Here is a 22,094-nt window from a genome sequence, read left to right on the forward strand (position 1 = left end):
TGGATGATGGAGGTTCACCAGATGGAAACCTTGGGAAATAAAGATGGAAGGGGAAGGAGAGACGCCCTAAAAGGCCTAGAGCCAAATTATGTTATGACTATAGAAATAAGATAAAAGAAAGGTTTTTCCTGTCTGAAAGAGTCATCTCTGTCCCTTACCCTTTCCTCATTCCTACCTACTCCATGGCAGAAAGTCCCTTTAAGACTTTAATTCCACAAGTAGGGAAAGAAAGGTGGCTTAAAGCTGCAAAATAGCTAATAAGCATATTTGTCAACAATAAAATCAGATTCAAATCTTTATTCCTAAAAGAAGGATGTTCAGAAACCAAAAAAAGCACTCAACAACTTCAGAAGGCACCAAAGGACCCATTCTGTTAATGAAGTCTATTTTCATCTAATTTGGAACACTTAAAAACTAAGGGCAGAGGTCATCCATATGCAAAGGAAAAGAGCGAGCAGCAAGAAAAAAAGCCAGGGAGATGTGTATGACAGGATGTGGATAAAGGCCATTGGCTGCTTTAAGTGCCACCCAGCACCAGCCAAGCCACAGGCTGTGTTGTGTACCACCACCTTAAATGTGGCTTTTGATTTCCTATGCCTTCATCCCATTACTGTGGACCACTGAGAGATGCTTAGATAATTGTCCATTAAGATAGATGTCAAAATTTAGAGATCCTATTGCTTATTGCCAACATGATCATGAAACCCCAGGCAACTTACCATGTGTCGGCGGAGTATCGTTTGGCTCTTCATGTACTTTAAACAGAATTCACACATATAGAGCCGTCCCAGTCGTGCATATTCTTCAGGATAGGGAGAATGGTACCAAGTATCAAGCTCATAGCGACCGAAAGCTATTGTTTTAATCATGTTGCTCCCCTCTGTGATCTGGCCTTGCAGCCTTAACTTCTCCTGTTATAAAGAAGAAATCAGAAGTCAAAGGAGGTTTACAATTATAGTTCACCTTTGAACAATATGGAGGGTTAGAGTCACCAACACCCCGCCCCATGCAGGTGAAAATGGCGTTTAACTTTTGACTCTGCCAAAACGTAAATACTAATAGTATATAGTGTTGACCGGAAGTCTATCAATAACATAGTCGATAAACATGTTTTTAGTATGTTATATGCTGTAGTCTTACAATAATGTAAGCTATAGAAAGGAAAATGTTAAGAAAATCATAAGGAAAATACATTTGTAGTATTTATTGAAAAACATTCACATTTAAGTGGACCTGCAAAGTTCAAACCCATGTCAACTGTAATCATCTTTGTTTTTGTAAACTTATGTGCATGCCATCCTGCTAAGCTATGAAAAAAAAGACACATTTGGCTTCTAAACTCATGAGAAACTAACTGAAGAGGGCTGGCTACATGGTCACGGATAATAAGGAAGGCTTAGTATAGGTCCCAGTAAAAAACAGCTTTTCTCTGCTACTTACACACTTAGGGTCTCCTCTCTTGAACATCAGAACAAGTCTCTGGTAAAATTGTGTTTGTACCAGTCTGAACCAAACTGCATTCTAAAAGGCAATTTACCACTAATATAAACTCCCCACCTTTTATAAAACATTCTAAAACAGAAAAAATTATCTAGAATGTGCTTTACATATTTCTAGCCCTATGTACATCTACATGACATATACCCACCCTCTCAACCTAGGTCCTTTAAAAAGTATTTTTGAAACATGGACAGTGCTTTAACTCTGAAATCTGAAGTCCAGGAAGCAGAAAATATGCTTGGATATCTACCTCCACTAAGTGGCTACAGAATTTTAAAGCATAATCCGATAGAGCGTTGAGAAAGGCTAGCTTAGGAAATGCCCTGGTGCCAGAGTACTCCTAGAGAAAACCCGCAAAGCCGCCCAGCCCAGCCCGGAGCAGCTAGCAAGCCCTGCCGCCTACAAAACTTTCAACAAGCGTATCAGAGGGTTTTTAAATGAAGTAGTCAATAAAATTTAAAGAAACAAAAAAGAGAGAGGAAGAGATTTACTTTACAGAGATCCCCTCAATCCATTTCATCAATCACAATTTTCATAAAGCAAACTTACTGAAAATTCTGCCAACAGTACCAAAACTAAATGTTAACTGTTAATAAAAATCAGAACAGAAAACCAGCTTAATATGTAAAACTTGGGTTTGTCAAAAGATTAACTCTAAAATGCCTGACAACAGCCTTTCCCATTATTCCTCTTCTTATTCTTTTAGAGTTGTATTGAAGGGCTGAGGCACCCCTGAAAAGGGGAGTACCGGTTTAAGAGAACAACAGGGGGTATCTCCCAGTCTACAGGTTCTCAGAATTGCAAATTACTAGGGGCAAGGGGGTACCTATTGTTTTATCCAGCTACCCCCCTCCACCACACAGGTCCTGTCAGGAAATGAGGTGACGGGAGGAGGGGTAATTAATTTTAAATATGAATGGGAAGGGAGACAGTCTCAAATCAGGATAGCTGGGGGGAGGGGGAAGGGATTCAAGCAGGAAGGTACATTAATTCCCATCAAACTATTAATCATTTTTCTTGGGCGAACTGCTCCTCACAAATGGTCCTCAATAATACTCACCAAATAAATAAATAAATAAAAATAATAATAATACTCACCAAGTCCTCTGAAGCGCGGGCTTGTGCTCTTCGGAAAAGATCTAAGTCATACTCGCTCGTCAGGTTTTCCAAGAGAGGTTCCCGAGTGTTCCCGTAGGTCTGCCTGTGTTCCTAGGAAAATAACCAGAGCGTGATGCTCTCTGCTTCTAGAACATCATCTATTTCACTTCAATCGATGGCAAGCTATTTTTTCTAATGCCTACTACATGCCAGGCATCACACCAGGCACCACGGGTTTGGCAGACATACTATTTATCAGGTAGGATAATGCCAGAAGACACCCATCCTCACCCTGGGGAATCTGGAAAAGGAAATGCTCCTACCACCTCTCCGAAAGGGAGTTTCATTCTTCTCTATCTCTAAATGAGCACCTCACGGATAAAAATGCTCTGCCTCCCCCTTTGTCCCTCTGACAATGTGCACCACAGTATAAATAAATATAACAAACCCAAAGCACCACAGATTCCTAGAATCCTGAGATCTGGAAGAAACCCTGGTGGAAACTCCCTCATTTGGAAACAATACAAAACAAAAAAACAAATCTCAAAGCCTTAGAGTCCGAGATTTTAGATTGAAAGGTAAATTTGCAGGTAGGAAGGGGCAGTTGTATGAAACAGTGTTCTGTAAATTCTTTCCCTTGAACTTCTTCGCCATCATTACACGGCCGCCAAAGGCATTGAAGTATGTATGAAAAACAAGCTGGCCCCTTTGAAAAGGATTTTACTAAATACTAAGCAAGAACAAGAGGAAACAGTCAGAAAATTAGAAACATTAAAATAATCCAGTTTTAAACACGTATCAAACCTTACCATGGCATTCACTACAAGTATCCTTTCACTGGAAAGAAATCCTACAAGAGACACACTGCCCTTTTAAACCTTTGATTCTAGCCCTTCCCACTCCATCCTAGACTCCACCTCCCACCCAGAGAATAGAAGATAATGGCAGTTAGGAGGAGTGAATGGCTCATCCCAAGAACAACATTACAGATTTTACACATATATTAGCACATGAAGAAACCATTCAACAGTACCGGTATGCCTAGTAAACTTTCTTAAGGTTAACCTGGGCCCACCTGATGTATATATATCTTTTTTAATTTGGACTACATCTAAGTATTATTCTAGTTTCATGAACTTTTTTTTTTTAACTTAAAAAAATCCTATCCAGCATTTTCACCAGGAAGGTTGGGTCCAAATAACCTCACCTAAACAACTAGAAAGCAGATGTTTGTAAGATAAATTTCAGGAACTTTTACTGCAGACACTCTTTCTACCTGTATGATTCTTGGAGAATTAGCTCTCTAAACCCATCTCCCATCTATAAAATAGGTGAAACACCATCCATCTTTGCTACAGATTATGGGAGCAACATAACCACAATGCCTAGCACAAACACTCAATAAATGGCATTATGTATTACCATACCATTACACCTCTACCCAATTTGTAGATAAAAACACTGAACAATACAAAGAGAAGAATACAACCTTGCAGGGTCCTTCCTCTACAAAGCCCACACAGTCAAGTGTGATGTTTAGCTCCAATTCACCCCACAACCCACAACTCATCTCACATTTGCCATCTCCATTTATTTATTTATTTATTTTTTTTTTTTTTTTAAATTTCTTTATTGATTAAGGTGTCACATATTTGTCCTCATCCCCCCATTCCCATCCCACCCCTCTCCCCACGCTGCCATCTCCATTTATTCATAAGGTCATTTTCAAGACAGTGATGACTACCAAAAAAGTAAATACAGTTTGGCATATTTTTGTCTTAATGAAGCCATGCTGACTGCCTATGTAATCACAAACCACACTTTTAATAATCTACTCTAAGGACTAAATAAGCAAACATTCCACCTCCATGAAATTTAAAAAAACAACAACAACCCATCAAAGAAAGACTGAGCGATCACATGCCAAGATATTAACAGTGATTTATATTTTGGAGGGTAATTTTTATTGTAATTTTTCTTCTCTTTTTTTTGGTATTTTCAACAGTTAAACATTTGTTAATAGGTTTATTATTTAGAATAAATATTAATAAAGTAAGTCTTTACTTAAAAAATAAAGTTATGCAAAATGTTTTTAAATTTTTTTATTGATTGATTGATTTTGGAGAGAGGAAGGGAGAGAGAGACAGACACATCAATTTGTTGTTCAACTTATTATGCATTCATTAGTTGATTCTTGTATGTGCCCTGACAGGAGATCAAACCTGCAATCTTGATGTATTCATCCGGACAACTGACCTCTAACTAACTAAGCTACCCAGCCAGAGTATACAAAAGTTTCTGGAAGAATTTTTAACAAAAAATGAGGAAATTAGTTCAAGATATTAAAATAAAAACAGAATTCAAAGCTGTACTTACAGTAATAACCAAATTTTATAAATAAGGCATTATGTAAAAAGTCAGGCTACATCCCAAAATGCTAACTCTGGATATTTTTTAGGTAGTAGGATTAATGTTTATTTCTGTATACTTTTCTTAATTGTTCTATATTTTCTATTACAAATGTACATTACTTTTAAAACTAGAAAAAAAAAGTTAAAATACTACAAAAAGATTTATAGATTATATCACCAAATTAATACCTTTTATTATGTAGGAATTTTATTTTTCCATTAAAGTAAGTGGACTGACTATAGCTTATCTTGAGTATTTTCCCTTAAACAGACATCTCCATTATCATGGCATTTGAGAGGGTAAATTTAACCCTTTAAAGCTAAAGTAAAGTTTACAAACAACTAGAGGACTGAACTTTTTTTTCATCTAAATTCTAACAGTATTTTGTTTTTGAAAGACCTCAGGTTTCCACTCATAACAGCCAGTTTTGGGGGATTATAGTAACTCTAACTGCCAGAGAATAGTCCTTCTACTTACAGAGAATACCAAACAACAAATCTGAAAAACAGAAGCTTAGAAACCAAAAGAAGTTCATGCTAATTAGTTAACTTTTTCTCACCAAATATTTCTCCTTCTGTTCTTTGCTCAGCCCCGAATTTCTTTTCTTCCTGAGTTCAGCAACCTTTTCCTTATATCGCAGCTGCCTGTCTGATGGTGCCTAATAGGAAAAAAGGAGAAAAGTGGCCAGCTAGGTAGAAAACTCATTGTGTAATTAGTTTCAAAATGAAAGTGACAACAAAATGGGAGGCGGCGCAGGAATGTCAGATGTGTTACAACCACCATGTTAAAGCATTGGCAATTTTAAAATTCCAAATCGAGTGCCCTGTCAGTTAATATGCATGCAGGAATGTACTTAATTTTGATATTAACCCAAACAGAACATAAATGAAGGATGGAAGTCTCCACCCAAGCAAAAGGAATAAAATAAAGATCATTTCAATTCAATAAGCATTTATTGACAGCTTACTGCTTTCCAAGTACAGACATAAAAATTTAAAACTGAGTAAGAACAGAACCAAAGATAGACTACAAAGAGAAATGTAGCTACCATTTATAGAGTGCTTATTCCCCAAGCACTGAGGATAGGTACGTTAGATGTATGATTTAGCTGACTGCCCTGCCAGGTAGGTATTAGTCACTCCTTTTTATTAACAAGAAAATTAAGTTTAGGGAAGTTAGCTGACCTGTCCAAGACCGCACTGCTAGAGTAAAAGAATCACAGTATTCAAATCCAGATCTGTTTGGCTCCAAAGCCAAACTTCTTCTCCCTCATCGCCATGCTTCCTCTGCTATCCACCTATAACCTAACCTCAAAAACAGATATCACACGATGAGCTAAGTATATACAGTATGTGACAAGGCCAAACAACATTCTGAGAACATTACAGTGGGAATGCATGAAGAAGAAATGCATTAAGGGTAGAAGTTTTGGGAAGAATTTCTATAATAGCTGAGAGTTGTACAAGGCCTTGAAGGGTAAATACAATTTCTTCTTGGTATAGGAATATAGAGTTTGGGCTAGAAAACCAGCAAGAGTAAAGACCAAAGGCATTCAGGGAGAAACAAGGAATTAAGTGTAACCAGTGGGTATGAATGTTCAGAAAAGCAGAAGGATTAGGGTAAAGCAGCATCTTGGGATCCAAGGGAAGAGAGAATTAGAAGAAAAACGACATCAGCAACAAATGTCAAATGCTGAGGAAAAGTCTGGGAAACATTCTAGCAGAATAGAAGCGTTTGAAGGTAAATTACAATCGGTTAAAAAGTAGATGCAAAATGAGGAAATAGAGCAGCAGGTATAATCTTTCAAATAACCAGGATTATCTGTTGTTGTTGTTGTTGTTGTTGTTATTATTATAAATTGCATGCTTCCTTCATTTATGATGTAGCAGTGTTGGTTTCATGAAAATTTACTATTTGAAAAACAAATATGATTCCGAGTTTGACTGAAGACCAGTTATTTAGACATAACACCATAGGAAACAAGAGGCATGGAATACCTAAAGACAGTCATGGGCAGAGGATATCCAAAACTTGGCTCTCAAACTGGGAATGGCCAGAGCTTTAACAAGGCCCATACCTGATGCCTGGTTGCATGCCTGTTGTTGTCATCTTGCCTGTGGGACAGCATCCTTTCTTCTATCTGCTTATCCCGGCTCTGTGCTCTCACCTGCAACCATCAACAACGTCAATAAATCCACCTGCTTCTACAACTATGTTTACTTAACGCAAACAATACAAGAACAAATCCCCTGAATTTATGTGGTACTTTTACTTTCAAAGGGTCTTCACATTTATTAGCACAAAATCTGTAAGATATAGATAAGGCAAGCTTCCATTCCATTATCTCAGCCATTAACTGAGAATCAGAAGTGAAACAATTACAACTAAATCATGATAAAGCTAAGAATTTAAAGTTTAATTGAGGACTCTGAGCCTGGACTCTTTCCACTGTACAATGAAAAAGAAACAGTGCAAGAAACAGAATGAAGAAGTACAAAGAAAAATGTTAGATACTGGGGTCAAGTCTATAAGGAAACTTAACTATGTAGTTATGTTATCTTAGACAAATCACATCATCTTTCCAACAGTTTCAGCTTCGTCTTCTGGTATGTGAGGACTCAATATACAACTACCTATTCAATTTCAACAGTCAAACTCAGCATGGTCAAAACAGAAGACTGACATTCTCCCACAGATCTGCTCCACCCAAATCTTCCCTACAGCAATACAGAGCAATACTTTCTAAACAAATGATCAGGTCAAAAACTTTAATGTCATTCTTGATTCTTTTTCTCTCACACACATCGAATCCATCAGCAAGCCTATTAGGCTGCCCCCCTCCAAAATACATCCAGAAACCAACCAATTTTTACTATCTTCACTGATAGAACAATACTCCAGACCACCACCTACTGCCTGAACTTTGGAGCAGCCTTCCAACTAGTCTACCCTGAGTCAACTCTTGCCCCCTCCAGTCCACTCTCCACACACTAGCAAGCTGTGATTCTTGAAAGGGTTTATGAAATTACATCACACCTTGGGTAAAGCCTTCCAGGTGCATCCCACCGCCATAAGAATACAAATGTACTCCTTGTGCCAAGACCTACAGGTCCTTTTGATCTGGATCCGGCTTCCTCATTTCCCATCATGCTCCAGTCACAGTGGCCAACTTTTGGTCCCTCAAAACCCAAGTTTGTCTCCACCTCACAACCTTTGTGCTTGCTCATCCCTCTACTTAAGATCTCTTATCCTAAATCTTGACACAACTGCCTCTTTGTCGTCACCCATGACACAGATCAAATGCCAACACCTCAAAAAGGGTTTCCTAACGACCCAAGCAAAAGCAGTGCCACACCCCTTCATCACCCCCAAAGCAGTCACTTTGTGTCTTTAGTCTTTTTGTTTCTCACATTTATCACTTTATTAAATTCTTATTTACTTAGTAATTTATATGTTGATTTGGCCTCCCACCATGAGAATGTAAACTCCTTGAATGCAGTAGCTTTTTATCTCCTTCACAGAATCCTTAGATACCAACAACAGTGTTGGGCACATGCAGTCACAGAAATCTAGGACTGAATAAAAATGGTCATATCACTGAGAGCAATCATTTACCAGGAAACTTAGAGTAATCATGTACATGCAAGTATTTTAAAAATGTTAGAGCTTTTAATAAGTGTGAAGAATTAAGTCTAATCTTTCCATTTGAGGTTCTAAATATAATAAAAATATATGTATCTTTCAGAAATTCTCCTGATCCTCCAAGCACATGTTCCAGTGGTAAAGATGGATTATGCTGAGCCTGATTCCCCTTGAAAGAGGAAAAATTCAAGTAATGCTTTTCTTTCTTCAGAATTTTATTCCACAACTGAAATTTTTATTTTTTTTAAAATAAATTGCTAAGGTAACATGCTGATATTGCTACAGGCCAACAATCTTAAGTTATAGCTTAGGAAGACTTTTACGTAAAGCCATTGACAGTTTCAGATCGTTCTGTTTAGAAACAAGAGGTAGAGACAAGTCTCAAAAAACAGAGATCACAGCTATTTTCAGAGAAAGAAGGACATAATGCCTTGTCAGCTTTGATCTAGATGTTGGTAGAGTTGCTCCTGTTTTGACCTGGTCTCAGACTAATGGGAAGATAATGGGAAGACCTACCACTTACTCTTACATAGAGCAGAAGAAACTGCCTTGGCTATACAAGAGAATTGGAATGAAAAAACAAGTGTCCTCAACTTTAAAATCCATGTAAGCCTTGGCAGTATACCACGTTGCTGAAAGAATGAACACATAAAGAAACCTTCCATCCTGTGGTCAACTTGTAAATGAGAGAAAAAATTCCTGAATCGGGGAGAAGTAATGTTAGCTGGGGAATCTAATTTTCTCAGGATGAAACTGCCTCAGACAGGAATAAACCTGTGATCCTGAACTTATTAACAAAATAACAACCACAAATCAATACTCTGGCTTAACCAGCTTGGATAACCTGTCCAAATAGTATCCAAGCAAACCATTTAATTAACAATATTCTCAACTCTTGCTTCCCATAGTTAGTTTCCTGGCTTCATCCTTGGTAGCAGCAACCCACACAGAAACATATAAAATAGGATCTTAGGTTCTACTTCTAAATTCATTATGCTAAAATCCCAAAGGTTATTAAGACTACATTTTTCAAGAATTTAAAACAAGAATTAGCCAAGAGTAGATGTGATTGAGAGTAACAAAAAGGAAGACTATTCCACAGAAATAGAAAAAAATTATGAAAACCTTTTTAAAAGCAAAATGTCTTCATAGATTTACAAGATGAGAACCTAATGCATAAATATTGAGACCATATATTTATGCAAATCTGTACTTAATGAAAAAGGTCCCTAGAAGTCTTTGTAACTTTCAATGAAAAATAATGTATTAGAGGGTGATGTTCCAAATATTCCATAGATAATCTTCTTGTTAATTTCTTTCAAAGCATTCATTACATACTATAATTAATTCTTTTATCTGTCTATTTAATTAACTATTGTTTTTAAAAACACAGTTGTTTTATATGATATTTCCTCCACTAGAATTTAAGAGGGAAGACCTTGCCCCCTGTCCACACTGGATCTCCACTATTTAGCAAAGTGCCTGGCAAACGGTAAGCTCTTGATAAGTACACGCTTAGTAAATGAGAACATCATTACCTTGCACTCGTCAGCTGAGAGGTTGTGATAGAGCGGGCATCCTGAGATGGAGAAATGTCTCTCATGTTTTCCTGTAAGATGTCCTGTTAAAGGAGGGGAAAACTTAATTTCAGGATAGAATATTTAAAGCTTAGAAAGTGCTGTTTTTCTCCATAACAAACCTGTTTTTTTGCTGTATGATTTTTATCTAATATATGTCTGGTCAAACAGATTGAATCAGACAGACTGAATTCAAAAAAGGGAAGTGCTCCCAAGGACCATGAGTTGCACCCACAATAAATTCTTTCCTTCCACAGGTTGAATGTGGCAATATTTGAAGATACTTGTTTATGTTCAATATAAATTATAATTTCTTCTGTTCAGGTGATGTATTTCTCAAATTCCAAAATGTCATAAAGCCACACACTTATCATAAAGGCACAAAATCACAAGCAGGAATATTCTCTTTTGACAGAATTTAATTTTCCTATGCTAAACTGACCAAGTCATAAGGTAACAAGTATACTTCATATTATGCAATTTTATCCTACCTGTTGAACTTCTTTCAATAATCAGCAGAAACATAAAAATGAAGAAGGAAATGGCCTTTTCTATCATAGTAAATATATTGGATAGTTTTGGACCAAATGAAATATATTCCTTATTTGGGTGGTGGGGCTGGTTTCATTTAAAGATTTAGGCTTCTTCCATAATCAAACTTTTAAACAGGCAGTTTGCACAAGGCCCTCTTATGAGGAGAAAATGTTAGGAATAACAATACAAAAAGGCTCATTTTACCTAAAGGGGCATCTCCTCATTTTTCTATTTTTCATGTGGTGAAAACATACAGGGAATTGAAAATTATTTTCTTTTTAAACATCTCCTCAACCAAAAGGTTCATAAAACACCTACGACTGAAAGGGATGGTGAGATAATTCAAGTGGCATAAAAAGATAAATTGGCTAAGTTAAATCACTAGTCTACAGATATCTTTACCTTTCTTTCATAAAAAAAAAAAAAAAAAGACCATTTAATTTTGAGTAAATGAGACACTGGGATCTAAAATAATTATACTTCATGGGAAAAAAAGAAATAAAAAAATTATACTTCATAATTTATAGAATAAGCTTTAAATTTCTCAGGGAGATGGGAATATATGATATACAGACTGCCATTTCTCTGAAACTGTAAAATACTAGTGGCCCGGTACATGGATTCGTGCACATTGAAAGGAAAGTAATTAGAAGAAATATTTTAATATCGCTATTCGCCCTTTCTCTATAATAGAAGTGTCAACCAAATTCACGATCGACAATGACAGATAGAAAATGACAGATCAAAACACGTGTGTGATTGGCGCCAGTGAGAGCTTTATATGTATCGCACATGTGCGAGTCAACATTTATTTTTAAATTGCCAGTGCGCATCATTTGTACCGGTTCGTCAGATGGTGGGTCAGATGGTCACTTAGCCTTTTACATATATAGATAATTTTTAGGAATCCATACATTTTATCTTGGGCACAAAAACTACCCCCAGTGGTCAAACACAGTATATAAAATGTAAAGTATCATTGCTACCGCAAGCCTTTTTAGATATTATGCATTTATAACTTCTGAGTAAATTATTCATGTTTTACTTTATATGTAAACTAAAACTAATTTAATATGTCTATATTAAAAATTTAAAAAGGACAGCAGCTGATCTATTGACCTAGCAATTTCATTGCTATGAATTTATCCAACAGATTTTATAAAGACATCAAATACACACATACAAGGCTATCCATTACAGTACTAATCAAAATAGGTAAAAATGAGAAATAATCTAAATGTCAATCAACATAGGACAATTTAAACAACTTATGAACTATCAATACAATGGAATGTTCTGTATCCTCTAAGTGCTAATAATGCAAAATACCCAAGATGTCAAACCAACCATTGTATATTTTCCTTTTTATGAAAACCAACACAAAAGAAATATGTGTACATATATGTGTGCTTATATTATATATGTGTAGAAACTAACTAGAAGCACTCATAAAAATTACCAACAGTAGCTTTATATCTGGGGCATATGAAGGAAGAATTTTTACTTATGTACTTCAAGCCTTCTTACAGGGTTTTAACTTTTCACAGGCACATAATACTTTCATACCAAAAAAATTTTTAAGTTAATGCCATTGCTTTGCCTATGATAAAGAGTAGAATAGGATCAAGAATAATTTTGGAAGCTCAGGTTCATACATTTCAAACTCTGCCAGTAAAATAAAACCAAAAGTCAAAATAAACTTCCCTCTGACCCAGCAAATTTATATTTACCCTCTGGTCTACCTCATTAAGGGGGCTAAGTCCTGGGCATAACTAACACACAATTAGACCCCTACTCTGAAGTCATCTGCTCTTCTCCATTCTGGTCACTGAAGTGCAACTCAAATTGCTTAAGCATTCTCCTGCCCCAGACCTGATGCACTACTGTTCCCTCTAAGCTTATCACTTATTCCCCTGATACTCACATGGCTCTTCCTCACTTTTTTCAGGTTTCTCCTCAAATGTCAAGGTATCAAAGTGGCTTTCCCTAATCTACTGTGTGTGCACATGCACAAACAATATTCTACCCTCTTTGCACGCCATACTTATTTTCCTCCATAGCACGTACCTCTAGTTGATGAATACATAATAGCTATCTGGTTTGCCTTTCCCAGTTAGCTACCTCCAAGAGGATTGGGATTTAGACACAGTCACAACTATATCACCAGAACTTTATTTATTTTTAAATATGTTTCTATTGATTTCAGATAGGTAGGGAAAGGGAGAGAGAGAGAGATAGAAACATCAATGATGAGAGAATCACCAATCAGCTACCTTCTGCACGCCCCCTATCGGGGATTGAGACCACAACCCAGGCATGTGCCTTGACCCAGAATTGAACTGTGACCCCCATTCATGGTCAACCACTGAGGCACACCCGCCAGACATCACCAGAACTTTAAAAAGTATCTGACACATGGCAAATATTCAATAATATTTGTCAATATTGAATGATTTGTTAAACATCCTACCTAATAAAGAGGGAATATGCAAAATGACCATCACGCCATCACAAAGATGGAGGCACCCACAGCGGATGCGAGGTTTCTGTACCACAAGATGGCTGCGCCCACAGTGGAGGTGGGGTTTCCATAACACAAGATGGCTGCACCCACAGCAGAGGCCGAGTTCCCGTAACGAGCCTTAATGAGCAATCAGCAGGAACCTGAGGCTGCGTGACGCTGGGCCAAGGCAGGGGACCTGAGGCTGCGCCCCCCGCCCGGTGGGGCCGGCTGGGTCTGGATCTCGTCCAATGTGGGTGGGGCTGGCTGGGTCTAGGTCAGTGATGGGCAACCTTCTGAGCTTGGTGTGTCAAACTTCGCCAAAAAACTGAGCATAACTCAGGTAGTGTGTCACTTAGAGGAAAAAACATTATTTCGCAAATGTTTCATCCTCGGCATGCGGCCGCCTCAGCATCCGCGTGTCATCAGAAATGGCTACGCGTGTCAGTGCTGATACGCGTGTCATAGGTTCGCCATGACTGGTCTAGGTCTTAAGCGATTTTGAGGCGCCGCAGGTGGGCAGGGACTTGACTCTGGGTCCCGCGGCGCACCCCAGACTCAGACAGGAGGAAGATTTTCATATACATTTTACTAATTTTCTTTCATCTGACACTTCTATTATAGAAAAAGGGCAAATAGCAGTATTAAAATATTTCCTCTAATTAATCCCCTTTTAATGTGCACGAATTTCGTGCATCGGGCCATTAGTCTATATATATATAAAAGGCTAAGTGACCGACCATCTGCGCACTGGCAATTGAAAAATAAATGTTGACTTGCACATGCACGATACATATAAAGCTCTCACTGATGCCAATCGCCCACAAACTGCTCGTACATATGACACACACTGGCAATTTAAAAATAAACATTGACTCGCACATGCTCGATACATATAAAGCTCTCTTCTCTTCTAATTAATTTCCTTTCAATGTGCACGAATCCGTGCACCGGGCCACTACTAGTATATATAAAATAAAAGTACAATTTAGGGATGCATGGATAGTGACTAGCAGATTCCCTTACCCTCTTAAAGTACATTAGCTATCTCTTGCTTGTACTGGGGGTTTATATGATGACACCTATTCTGTTTTTCATTATTTATCCCAAGGAAATTGATTTAGGCCTGAAACAATTATCTTGAATGATAACTATTACAGCATTCAGAGGAACTTTTGCTCTATTTTATGCATTTTTATGGTTAAATTTTTTTTTGAGAAACTGCTAAGACCAGGAAAATATCCAAATAAATATAATACTAGAAAAATGTACTGGTAGCCTGCATAGCAGCGACTTACTCTGTTCTATCTTTTTTTCTGAACCTGGTAGCCACATTCAAAGACTAAATCTGAGTAATGAAAGGCCCCTTATCTCCCAATCAGCACCTTCCAATTCTAGACAAAAGCTTAAGTCTAACATTTGCACCTAAGCTCACCTAGAGTACAAATAAGGTTTAAGCCATGACAAGAATCCCTCAGTAAGGATTCAAAGTCTGTCATAAGAAAATAATAAAATTATCATTATATGAGAAGAAATATTTATCTAGTTTATATTTACTAAATACACAAAGCCACAGGACCAAAAACCACTGAAGTCACAAAAGTCCAGAGTTTCATCTGTAGTCTTTTAGTTTAATTGCCTCTTGATAAGTAATCTGTTTTCCTCATTTAACAGCTATGGCCATATCACCACTATTCTGCACTAGCTTATACTCTATTAATCCTCATTAAGCTTATACCATGTACCATACAATGATATTGGGAAATAATTGCTCTTCTGTTTCATTTTTGCTAGAAAAAGGAGAGACTTTTTCAATGGGAAAAGCTCTCAATTTAAACTGAATAGTGCATCACAGTTAATTTCCAGATCTATTATTATGGACAATAGGTGACGAAGCAGAAATGCTTTTATTCAAGTGGGCAATTCATTGTTACTCTGAGCAAGTGGTCACTGAAGAGCCTAAGAAGCTAGATCACAACGGAACACTAAACATTTCTGGGTGATTCTAATTCTGGAGAGAGAGAGAACCACAGAATACAGGGTGTCATAAAGTTGGGGCACACTTACCTAGAGAGTTACAGCCTGGTGTAGGACACTTCATATTAAAGTTATAGCTTTCATGGAAGCGACGGCGCTTGGGGCGATGAGAGAGATCGCTGCCTGAGTCTTTCAGGGACATGTCCTTGGCAATGCTCTCATCATGAGACACATTGGGGCTGGAGATATCTATGTCAGACTCAGAAGAAGGTGCGTTTCCAGTTGGAGTTCGAGGTGGAGACTCATCATGATCAGCTGTATTTTTAGTTTCTAAAATAAAAGCAATTGGTAGAACTTGTGGAAAGGTTCATTTAGTTAGAGGTTTACTATTCAAAGAGTTTATGGTCTTCCCAGATCTTCTATGATTTGACCAGTAACTTTTAGCTGTTTATCTGCTACAAAAGCTAAATGAAAAACAAACAAAAAAATGAACATTGTTCCTTTTGTGCAACTTTAAATTCTGACTAAAATTTAAATTTGGGGTTTCCCTAATACATTTTAGTTACCTGTGTTTCTCCTAAGCCCTCAATCATGGCTAATCAAAACTGGATGGAAAATAATTATTTTAAAAGCATTACCATCCCACTCTATTTCTAGGAGATACACAGGATGGAAGACCAATGAAAATGTTTTGTCTTTCTGGATGACACTGAACAGACTTGGTGTGAAAGTGTGAATAGACTTGACTCTTGGGTTAGCTGTTGGTAATCTAACAATTCCAATTCCAAACTATAAATTAGGAGTTGCAGCCCCGGCCAATATGGCTCAGTTGGTTGGTGCGTCGTCCAGTGCACCAAAAGGTCACAGGTTCCATTCCTGATCAGGGCACATGTCTGTGTTGCGAGTTCAGTCCCTGTATGGGCAGGAGGAAACTGATCAATGTATCTCTCTCCCATCCTCCCTCTCTAAAATCAATAAAGTAAAAAAAGGAAAATGTTAAATCAAGGCTTGCAAACCAAATGCCTACAGGGGCTGAGCAAGGCCAAAGAGAAAGATGACTGTCCCTCTCAAGGGACAACTACCATTCAGCTCTAGCCAATTATTACTGTGGGTGAGTGGCCACCTAGTGTTCCATAGATCCGGCTACTCTGGACCGCAAGAATATTCTAGTACCAAACTGTCCTCAGCAAGATATAAGAAAGGAATCAGGCAAACAGCATTGACGTAGCTGAAATTTTGCGAGTATTAGGCATCTGCAGTGGCTCCAAGCCTTCCTTATGAAGAAATTGACCACACCCTCTCTGGAATGGGTCCAAGTCATGCCATACCCACTCACCTCTATCTGAAAAGTCAACCACTTGCTCAGTTTCTGAGCCAGACGAACGAGTCTGCCGAAGTGGGTATTTTTTCGGAGTCACTGGGGTAGGCTGCTGCTGACTACGGGTCACTCTCCTGGTAGAATAAACAGGCTCCTCAGCGCCAAAAGACTGCAAATTTCGAACAGGGCTGGAATCTGAAAAGATAATGTAATACTTAAAGAAAAAACAAGGAAGTCTATTTCCCATCCATATGATTCATTAGCATGTGGGCCCTCCTCTTCATATTTCACAAAATCCAACTAATGTTTAAAATATCTATTTTTATTAAATAAAACATAAGCAAAAGAGCCTCAATCAGGCATAGAGATGAAATACTGTGTAGAATTAATAGTTTAGGTTCTGGAATCACGGCTAAACATGATTCAATTCCACTCTACCATACCAACTAGCTGTTAATCTCCCCTAGCCTGTTTCCTTATCTTTAAAAAGGAAAATACTAGCAGCACATTCTTCATGTTTGTTTTGAGGAATAAGTGAGATAACTTATGTAAAGGACTTAACGTGATACTTGGTATGACGTTATAAATAATAGTTGTGCTTTATAAATAATAGTTGCATCCTCTCTTTCTTTCCTTACTCTAACCCACCGTAACAGATATTCTATTACTAAAGGTATTAACAATATACAAATATTTCCTTTCCTTAGGGGTCTCTTTTTTTCTTCCTAATTACCCTTTCTGAAACCTGAAGAGAAATAATAGATTCATAAAGGGTAATGCGACAATACAGCTTTTAAAATTGTTTTGGATGGCAAAACCTATTCTGAAGCACCCAACAGTCTTCCTACGTTTCCAAACTGATGACACTTAAAAAAGGAATGAAAGAAATTCACACCTGAAATTAAAGCATATTTTAAACAAGGAGAAAATTGAAAATCTCAAACTTTTGTGTAAATTAGCACACAATTAGGTTATCAGTTTGCACACCGCCAGGGGTCTGCATTTACAATGCAGTCTACATTTTGCTTTAGGGAAGGCCGCCTTCCATAGACTACATTGTGAATGGTATTCCCAGAACTCTGTGGTCATGAAGTATAACCACCAGAAAGAAACCCAGAGCTCATGTGTTTCTTAGCTGTTTTGAATACTTAAAACTTTTAGGTATCCAGGTCATGGCCAATTAATACTTTCTAAGAACATTATGCCCTTTGCTTTAAATGTTCCTTCTGCCTATAATAACACTTTCCCATCTTTCAGCTTGTAAATTCCAACTAGATCCTTTAAAATTTCCATCTGGGAGTCCTGCCATCATCTGGCTGCTCCATTTCTTGGCTCCCATAGTAATCCATGCAAACCTCTCAGAGTCCTTACCACAATGCATTGCAATGATCACTTTACATATCTATATCTTGCACTAAACTGAGCAGTCCTTGAGGGCAGAAACTGATTCTTCCATCATGGAATTCCAGTTCACAGGATAGTACCTGAATTATAGTAGCCATTTATCAGTATTCCCATTGTGCTAGAAATAAAACTTAAAAACTGAGAAATCAAGAGACAACAGCTATAATTCAGCTGAAATTTTAAATTAAAAAATAAAGTTAGGAACAGTTAAGAGACTATTCCCACTTTCTTGCTTGAAAAACTGATGTTTTTCTCTCACGCTCACACAGCGGTAACCAAATCAGCACTATTTAAGTGCTCCAAGTATATTACATTTTCCCCCCTTAATAAAGTATCACTTACTGATCATCAGCTTTCTGTATTAACTGCAACCTTCTTTCCTCCCCAGAGAATCCCAGAGCAGAGCCAAGAGGGGTCAGGGGTACCTTCCAAATCTAAGCAGCCCAGGTGGCTAACTGCACTGGAGGAACTTTTAACAGAGATTCTCTATTCTCTACACCAAAACGAAATTTTGGGGTATTTACAAGTGATTATTGACTCAACTATCTGTATCTATTGTGTATCCAACGGTATTATGGAATTAAACATGGTTTTAGAAGTATTGAGCCCCCGCCAATTGTCAAGAGACTACTTTAAGTCCCTAAGTCTAAACCATTCTAACAGAAAGTGACATGATAACATTCCCATTTTACTGATAGGAAAACTGTAATCTTAAAAGGTTAAATGACTCAAGACATTCATGTGCTACACGTCCATTATACCAGACATAGTTCGTTTGGATCTAAAAGTTAGACAGCACCCCCAACAGAACCAAACCATTTTGGTTATTTTTTTTGTTGTTGAATTTTCTTTTTATTGTTGACATTATTACAGATGTCTCCCATTTCCCTCTTTGCCCACCTCCACCCAGGCCCCCAACAGAACCATTTTTAAAGACCTGATACTTCTGTTGTCATTTGCTCTGTATTTCCCCAGATTCCGTCATCTACATCAAGCCACAGGACAGTTTCCACATTAACACAGTGTGATGACCAGTCAGCAGGTTGTGAGGCGTGGTCAGGGAGAAGGAAGCCTTTTACCTTGGGAACTCTGGCTCAGCCGGGCTGAGGAGCGGGTGACTCGGGCAGATCTCCGAGATGTGCCATCGCTCTCTGAACTGTCTGTGTGCTCGAGATCTGTAGAAAAATCGGAATCTTCGGTTCCATCTGAACTACTGCCTGCATTCCTCTGTAACACCATAGATCCAGACATTAGCACAGAAGCATTTACTCTGTGGGTTTGTATTAACACTGGAAATAAAACGAACCGTGATGCTGAAAACACGAAGTTCAAACCTAAGAAAGAATTCAACAGTCAACCTCCCTTTATTTAGAACATTTAAATAAACAACCTACAAATAATGTATCCTTATTAAATAAATGAAGAGAATTAATTTTTCCTGTATTAGGATTAATTCTAAAACAAGTCCATTTGGAGGTCAGTATCATAAACTGGAAATAAAAGTATCCAACTCAAAATGGTCTGTCTGACATAATAGCCATGCATTTATATATAAACTCCAAGGCAGTGAGAAAAATGTTAGTGCTTGACTCCATTTAACTTTAGGGAGTTTTTGTTCAAAGTCTCCATGAACAGCTAACACTTTTTTTAAAGCCATACACTAATTCAAAATATCATGGTCAACTCTGATCCTAAGAGAATTTAAGCAGAAAAAGAGTAAAATTCTTCTTTCTTATATTATCTACCTTTGAAGCTTCTCCACATGAATATCAAAAGGGCTTAAAAAGGGGGGCAGCTTGCACAAGAAGACTTATAGGCATTCAGAAACAGAGTTTTTATTGTCTTTTCAATTAATAATTATTTGTCAATTATTAGCCTCCAAAGGCATAATTACCATAAGGATAATTTTTATTAGTTGGGCATTAACACTGTACATTTTTTACTAAACCAGAAAGGGAAGAGCTTTTGCTAAAAATACAAAAATACAAAGCTTCACACTACAAGTCCCCTATTTTTTATTCAAAACGGTTAGGGCCACTTGTGTTTAGAATTCATAATTTTTTAGATAAACAGACACATTATAATATGTAAATAATCACACTAAAGAAGCATGCAAAAACTGCAAGTAACCTCAGGACAGTTTAGGACAGGTTTTGCCACCAAATAAATAACAAAGAACAAACTTACATGTTTAAGAGCTCTTTGTATTTGGGGAGACTGTGGACCTATTCCAAGGCACCAATACTATTCCTGCATTTGGTGAGCTTTAACATAAACACCTACCAATGTAGGTCATTTTAGGAGACATTAAAAAAATGCAAATATTTTATTTGAAAGTTTCTGTGAAGAGAAAAATTTCTGCAGAAATGAGCAAGATACCACCCAGCTTTCCAAATAGTTCAAGGGTAATCTGCCCAGAAATGAGCAGATGCCCCAGAATCACAGTAAATCAATAGGATGGGAGGGGAGGGGGGATCAAAGGCCATCTAGTCCAGTTACCCAGATGCTGGAATCACTGATCATCTCTGACCATCCTTTCCTGGCTTGACCTCTTCTCTCTGGCTTTCCCTGATCTACTCCCATCCTACACCAGAGCAGAATTACTTGCTCCCACACTTGCCTTCCATAACTTTGTATATATACTTCTAAGTAGAGAATTTACTAGATCCCTCTACAGTTATTTATATGCCTGTTTCCCTGCCCCGCCCCCCATCAGATTTTTTCAAGCTAATGATTATGTTTAATTTTTGAATCCCCAGCAACCAGCACATAGCGAGTAGTCAATAAAAATTTGATGAATTATGCCCTGCGGTGTGGCTCAGCGGTTGAGTGAAGACCTATGAATCAGGAGGTCAAGGCTGGATTCCAGGTGGGGTTTAGATATGGATCCCCAGTAGGGTTTGGGGCTGGATCCCCAGCAGGAAGCAGCCGATCAATGATTTTCTCATTATTGATGTTTCTCTCTCTTTCCCTTCCTCTCTGAAATCAATAAAAATACATTTTAAAAAAACTGTTGAATTAGATTTGTATTGTAATGCTGGCACAGCCATTGCCTAATTGAGTCGCTTGGGGCAGCTGTAAAAAGAAAGGATGGGGGTGATCTCCTAAGTCCCATGCAATTTTAGAAAGTTTCTGATTTTACGAAATGCATTTTCTAGGCGCTGTCCAACTAAGCTAATTCGGAAAAATTACGGCTTGGATGCAACAGGTCGGAGTGGGATCCCTTGGGAGTGGGCGCTGGTTCTCTATCACCCAGTCTCTGCTTTGTTGTGCCCCCCGCCGGGAAAGGAAGGATGCTCCAAAACCCCGCCTCTCCATTTACAGCGTCACCAGCCCAGAGGGCGGGGATTCGTGCCACCCAATCGTAGTCCCGCTAAACCGCACCCCCACGGGACAGACTGCCAACCTCAGCCAATCAAGAGAGGAGGGATCGTTCTCTACAGCCAATCCGAGAGCTGCGGGGCCAGGCTCAGACACCTCCCCCGCACGCGGGGAGGTAACCGTTGGGCCCAAATGGGCGGTGTCACCAACCAATCAATATGCTTCTAGACGTTTCAGCGACCAATTAACGAGAAGAACGCCTCCGAGCCAGGCAAGCAGAGGGCGGGAATAGTTGCTAGCACAGGCCGAGGCCAGCGTCGGGCCCACATTTTTCTGTAGGATATGGACTGGAGGGAGGGTTGCTGAGCTAGACTCGGGGGTTCGGGAAGTTGGAACCCAGGGGCTGTCTGTGGAGCGTGACCAACTGCGTCACGTTGCTCAATCGACTTGTCCTTAGACACCCGCCATCCCTCCGGTCCCGTTCCTCTCACCTTCCTTCGCGGCATTGCCGGCGGCTGCGGCCCGACGGTTCCGATTCGGGCAGCGGCGGCAGCAGCAAGAGGAACGGTAGCTCCGGCGGGCTCCGTGGCGGCCTCTGTAGCAGTCCCAATCCTGCGGACGATCCCAAGTGCCTCCTGCTTCACAGCGTCTACAGCCTTCTGCGCAGGCGCCGCGGGCTGAAGCGCTTTTTCCTTCACTTCCGGCTGGGGCTCGCGTCATCTGACGCTGTGGGCCCGATGGGGTCCTGGGAGTTGCGCTGTTTCTGGTGAGGCTGGCGAGCGCCATTTTGGAACTGGGCGCAAAGTACAAA

General features: G+C 38.7%; 1 protein-coding gene across 5 annotated transcripts in view; it reads right to left on the reverse strand.

The window, feature by feature from the left end:
• KAT7 (lysine acetyltransferase 7) overlaps positions 1-22,069 on the reverse strand; it is a 36,117-nt gene extending 14,048 nt beyond the window's left edge. For 2 of the 5 annotated variants that reach the window (XM_008153717.3, XM_054709793.1), the window contains exons 1-9: positions 21,775-21,867; positions 19,042-19,189; positions 16,577-16,753; positions 15,331-15,570; positions 10,191-10,273; positions 7,088-7,177; positions 5,570-5,668; positions 2,599-2,709; positions 720-911 (exon numbers count right to left, since the gene is read on the reverse strand). In XM_008153717.3, coding sequence (XP_008151939.1) covers positions 720-911; positions 2,599-2,709; positions 5,570-5,668; positions 7,088-7,177; positions 10,191-10,273; positions 15,331-15,570; positions 16,577-16,753; positions 19,042-19,189; positions 21,775-21,789 — 1,155 coding nt within the window. In that variant the 5' untranslated portion in view covers positions 21,790-21,867. Of the gene's footprint in view, positions 1-719; positions 912-2,598; positions 2,710-5,569; positions 5,669-7,087; positions 7,178-10,190; positions 10,274-15,330; positions 15,571-16,576; positions 16,754-19,041; positions 19,297-21,774 lie in introns of those variants that run through there. The other 3 variants (XM_028128677.2, XM_008153718.2, XM_054709794.1) reach the window with 3 other exon arrangements.
• Positions 22,070-22,094: the final 25 nt, after the last annotated feature.

The sequence above is a fragment of the Eptesicus fuscus genome, chromosome 20 (genome assembly GCF_027574615.1).
Source record: "Eptesicus fuscus isolate TK198812 chromosome 20, DD_ASM_mEF_20220401, whole genome shotgun sequence".
Taxonomy (NCBI): Eukaryota; Metazoa; Chordata; class Mammalia; order Chiroptera; family Vespertilionidae; genus Eptesicus; species Eptesicus fuscus.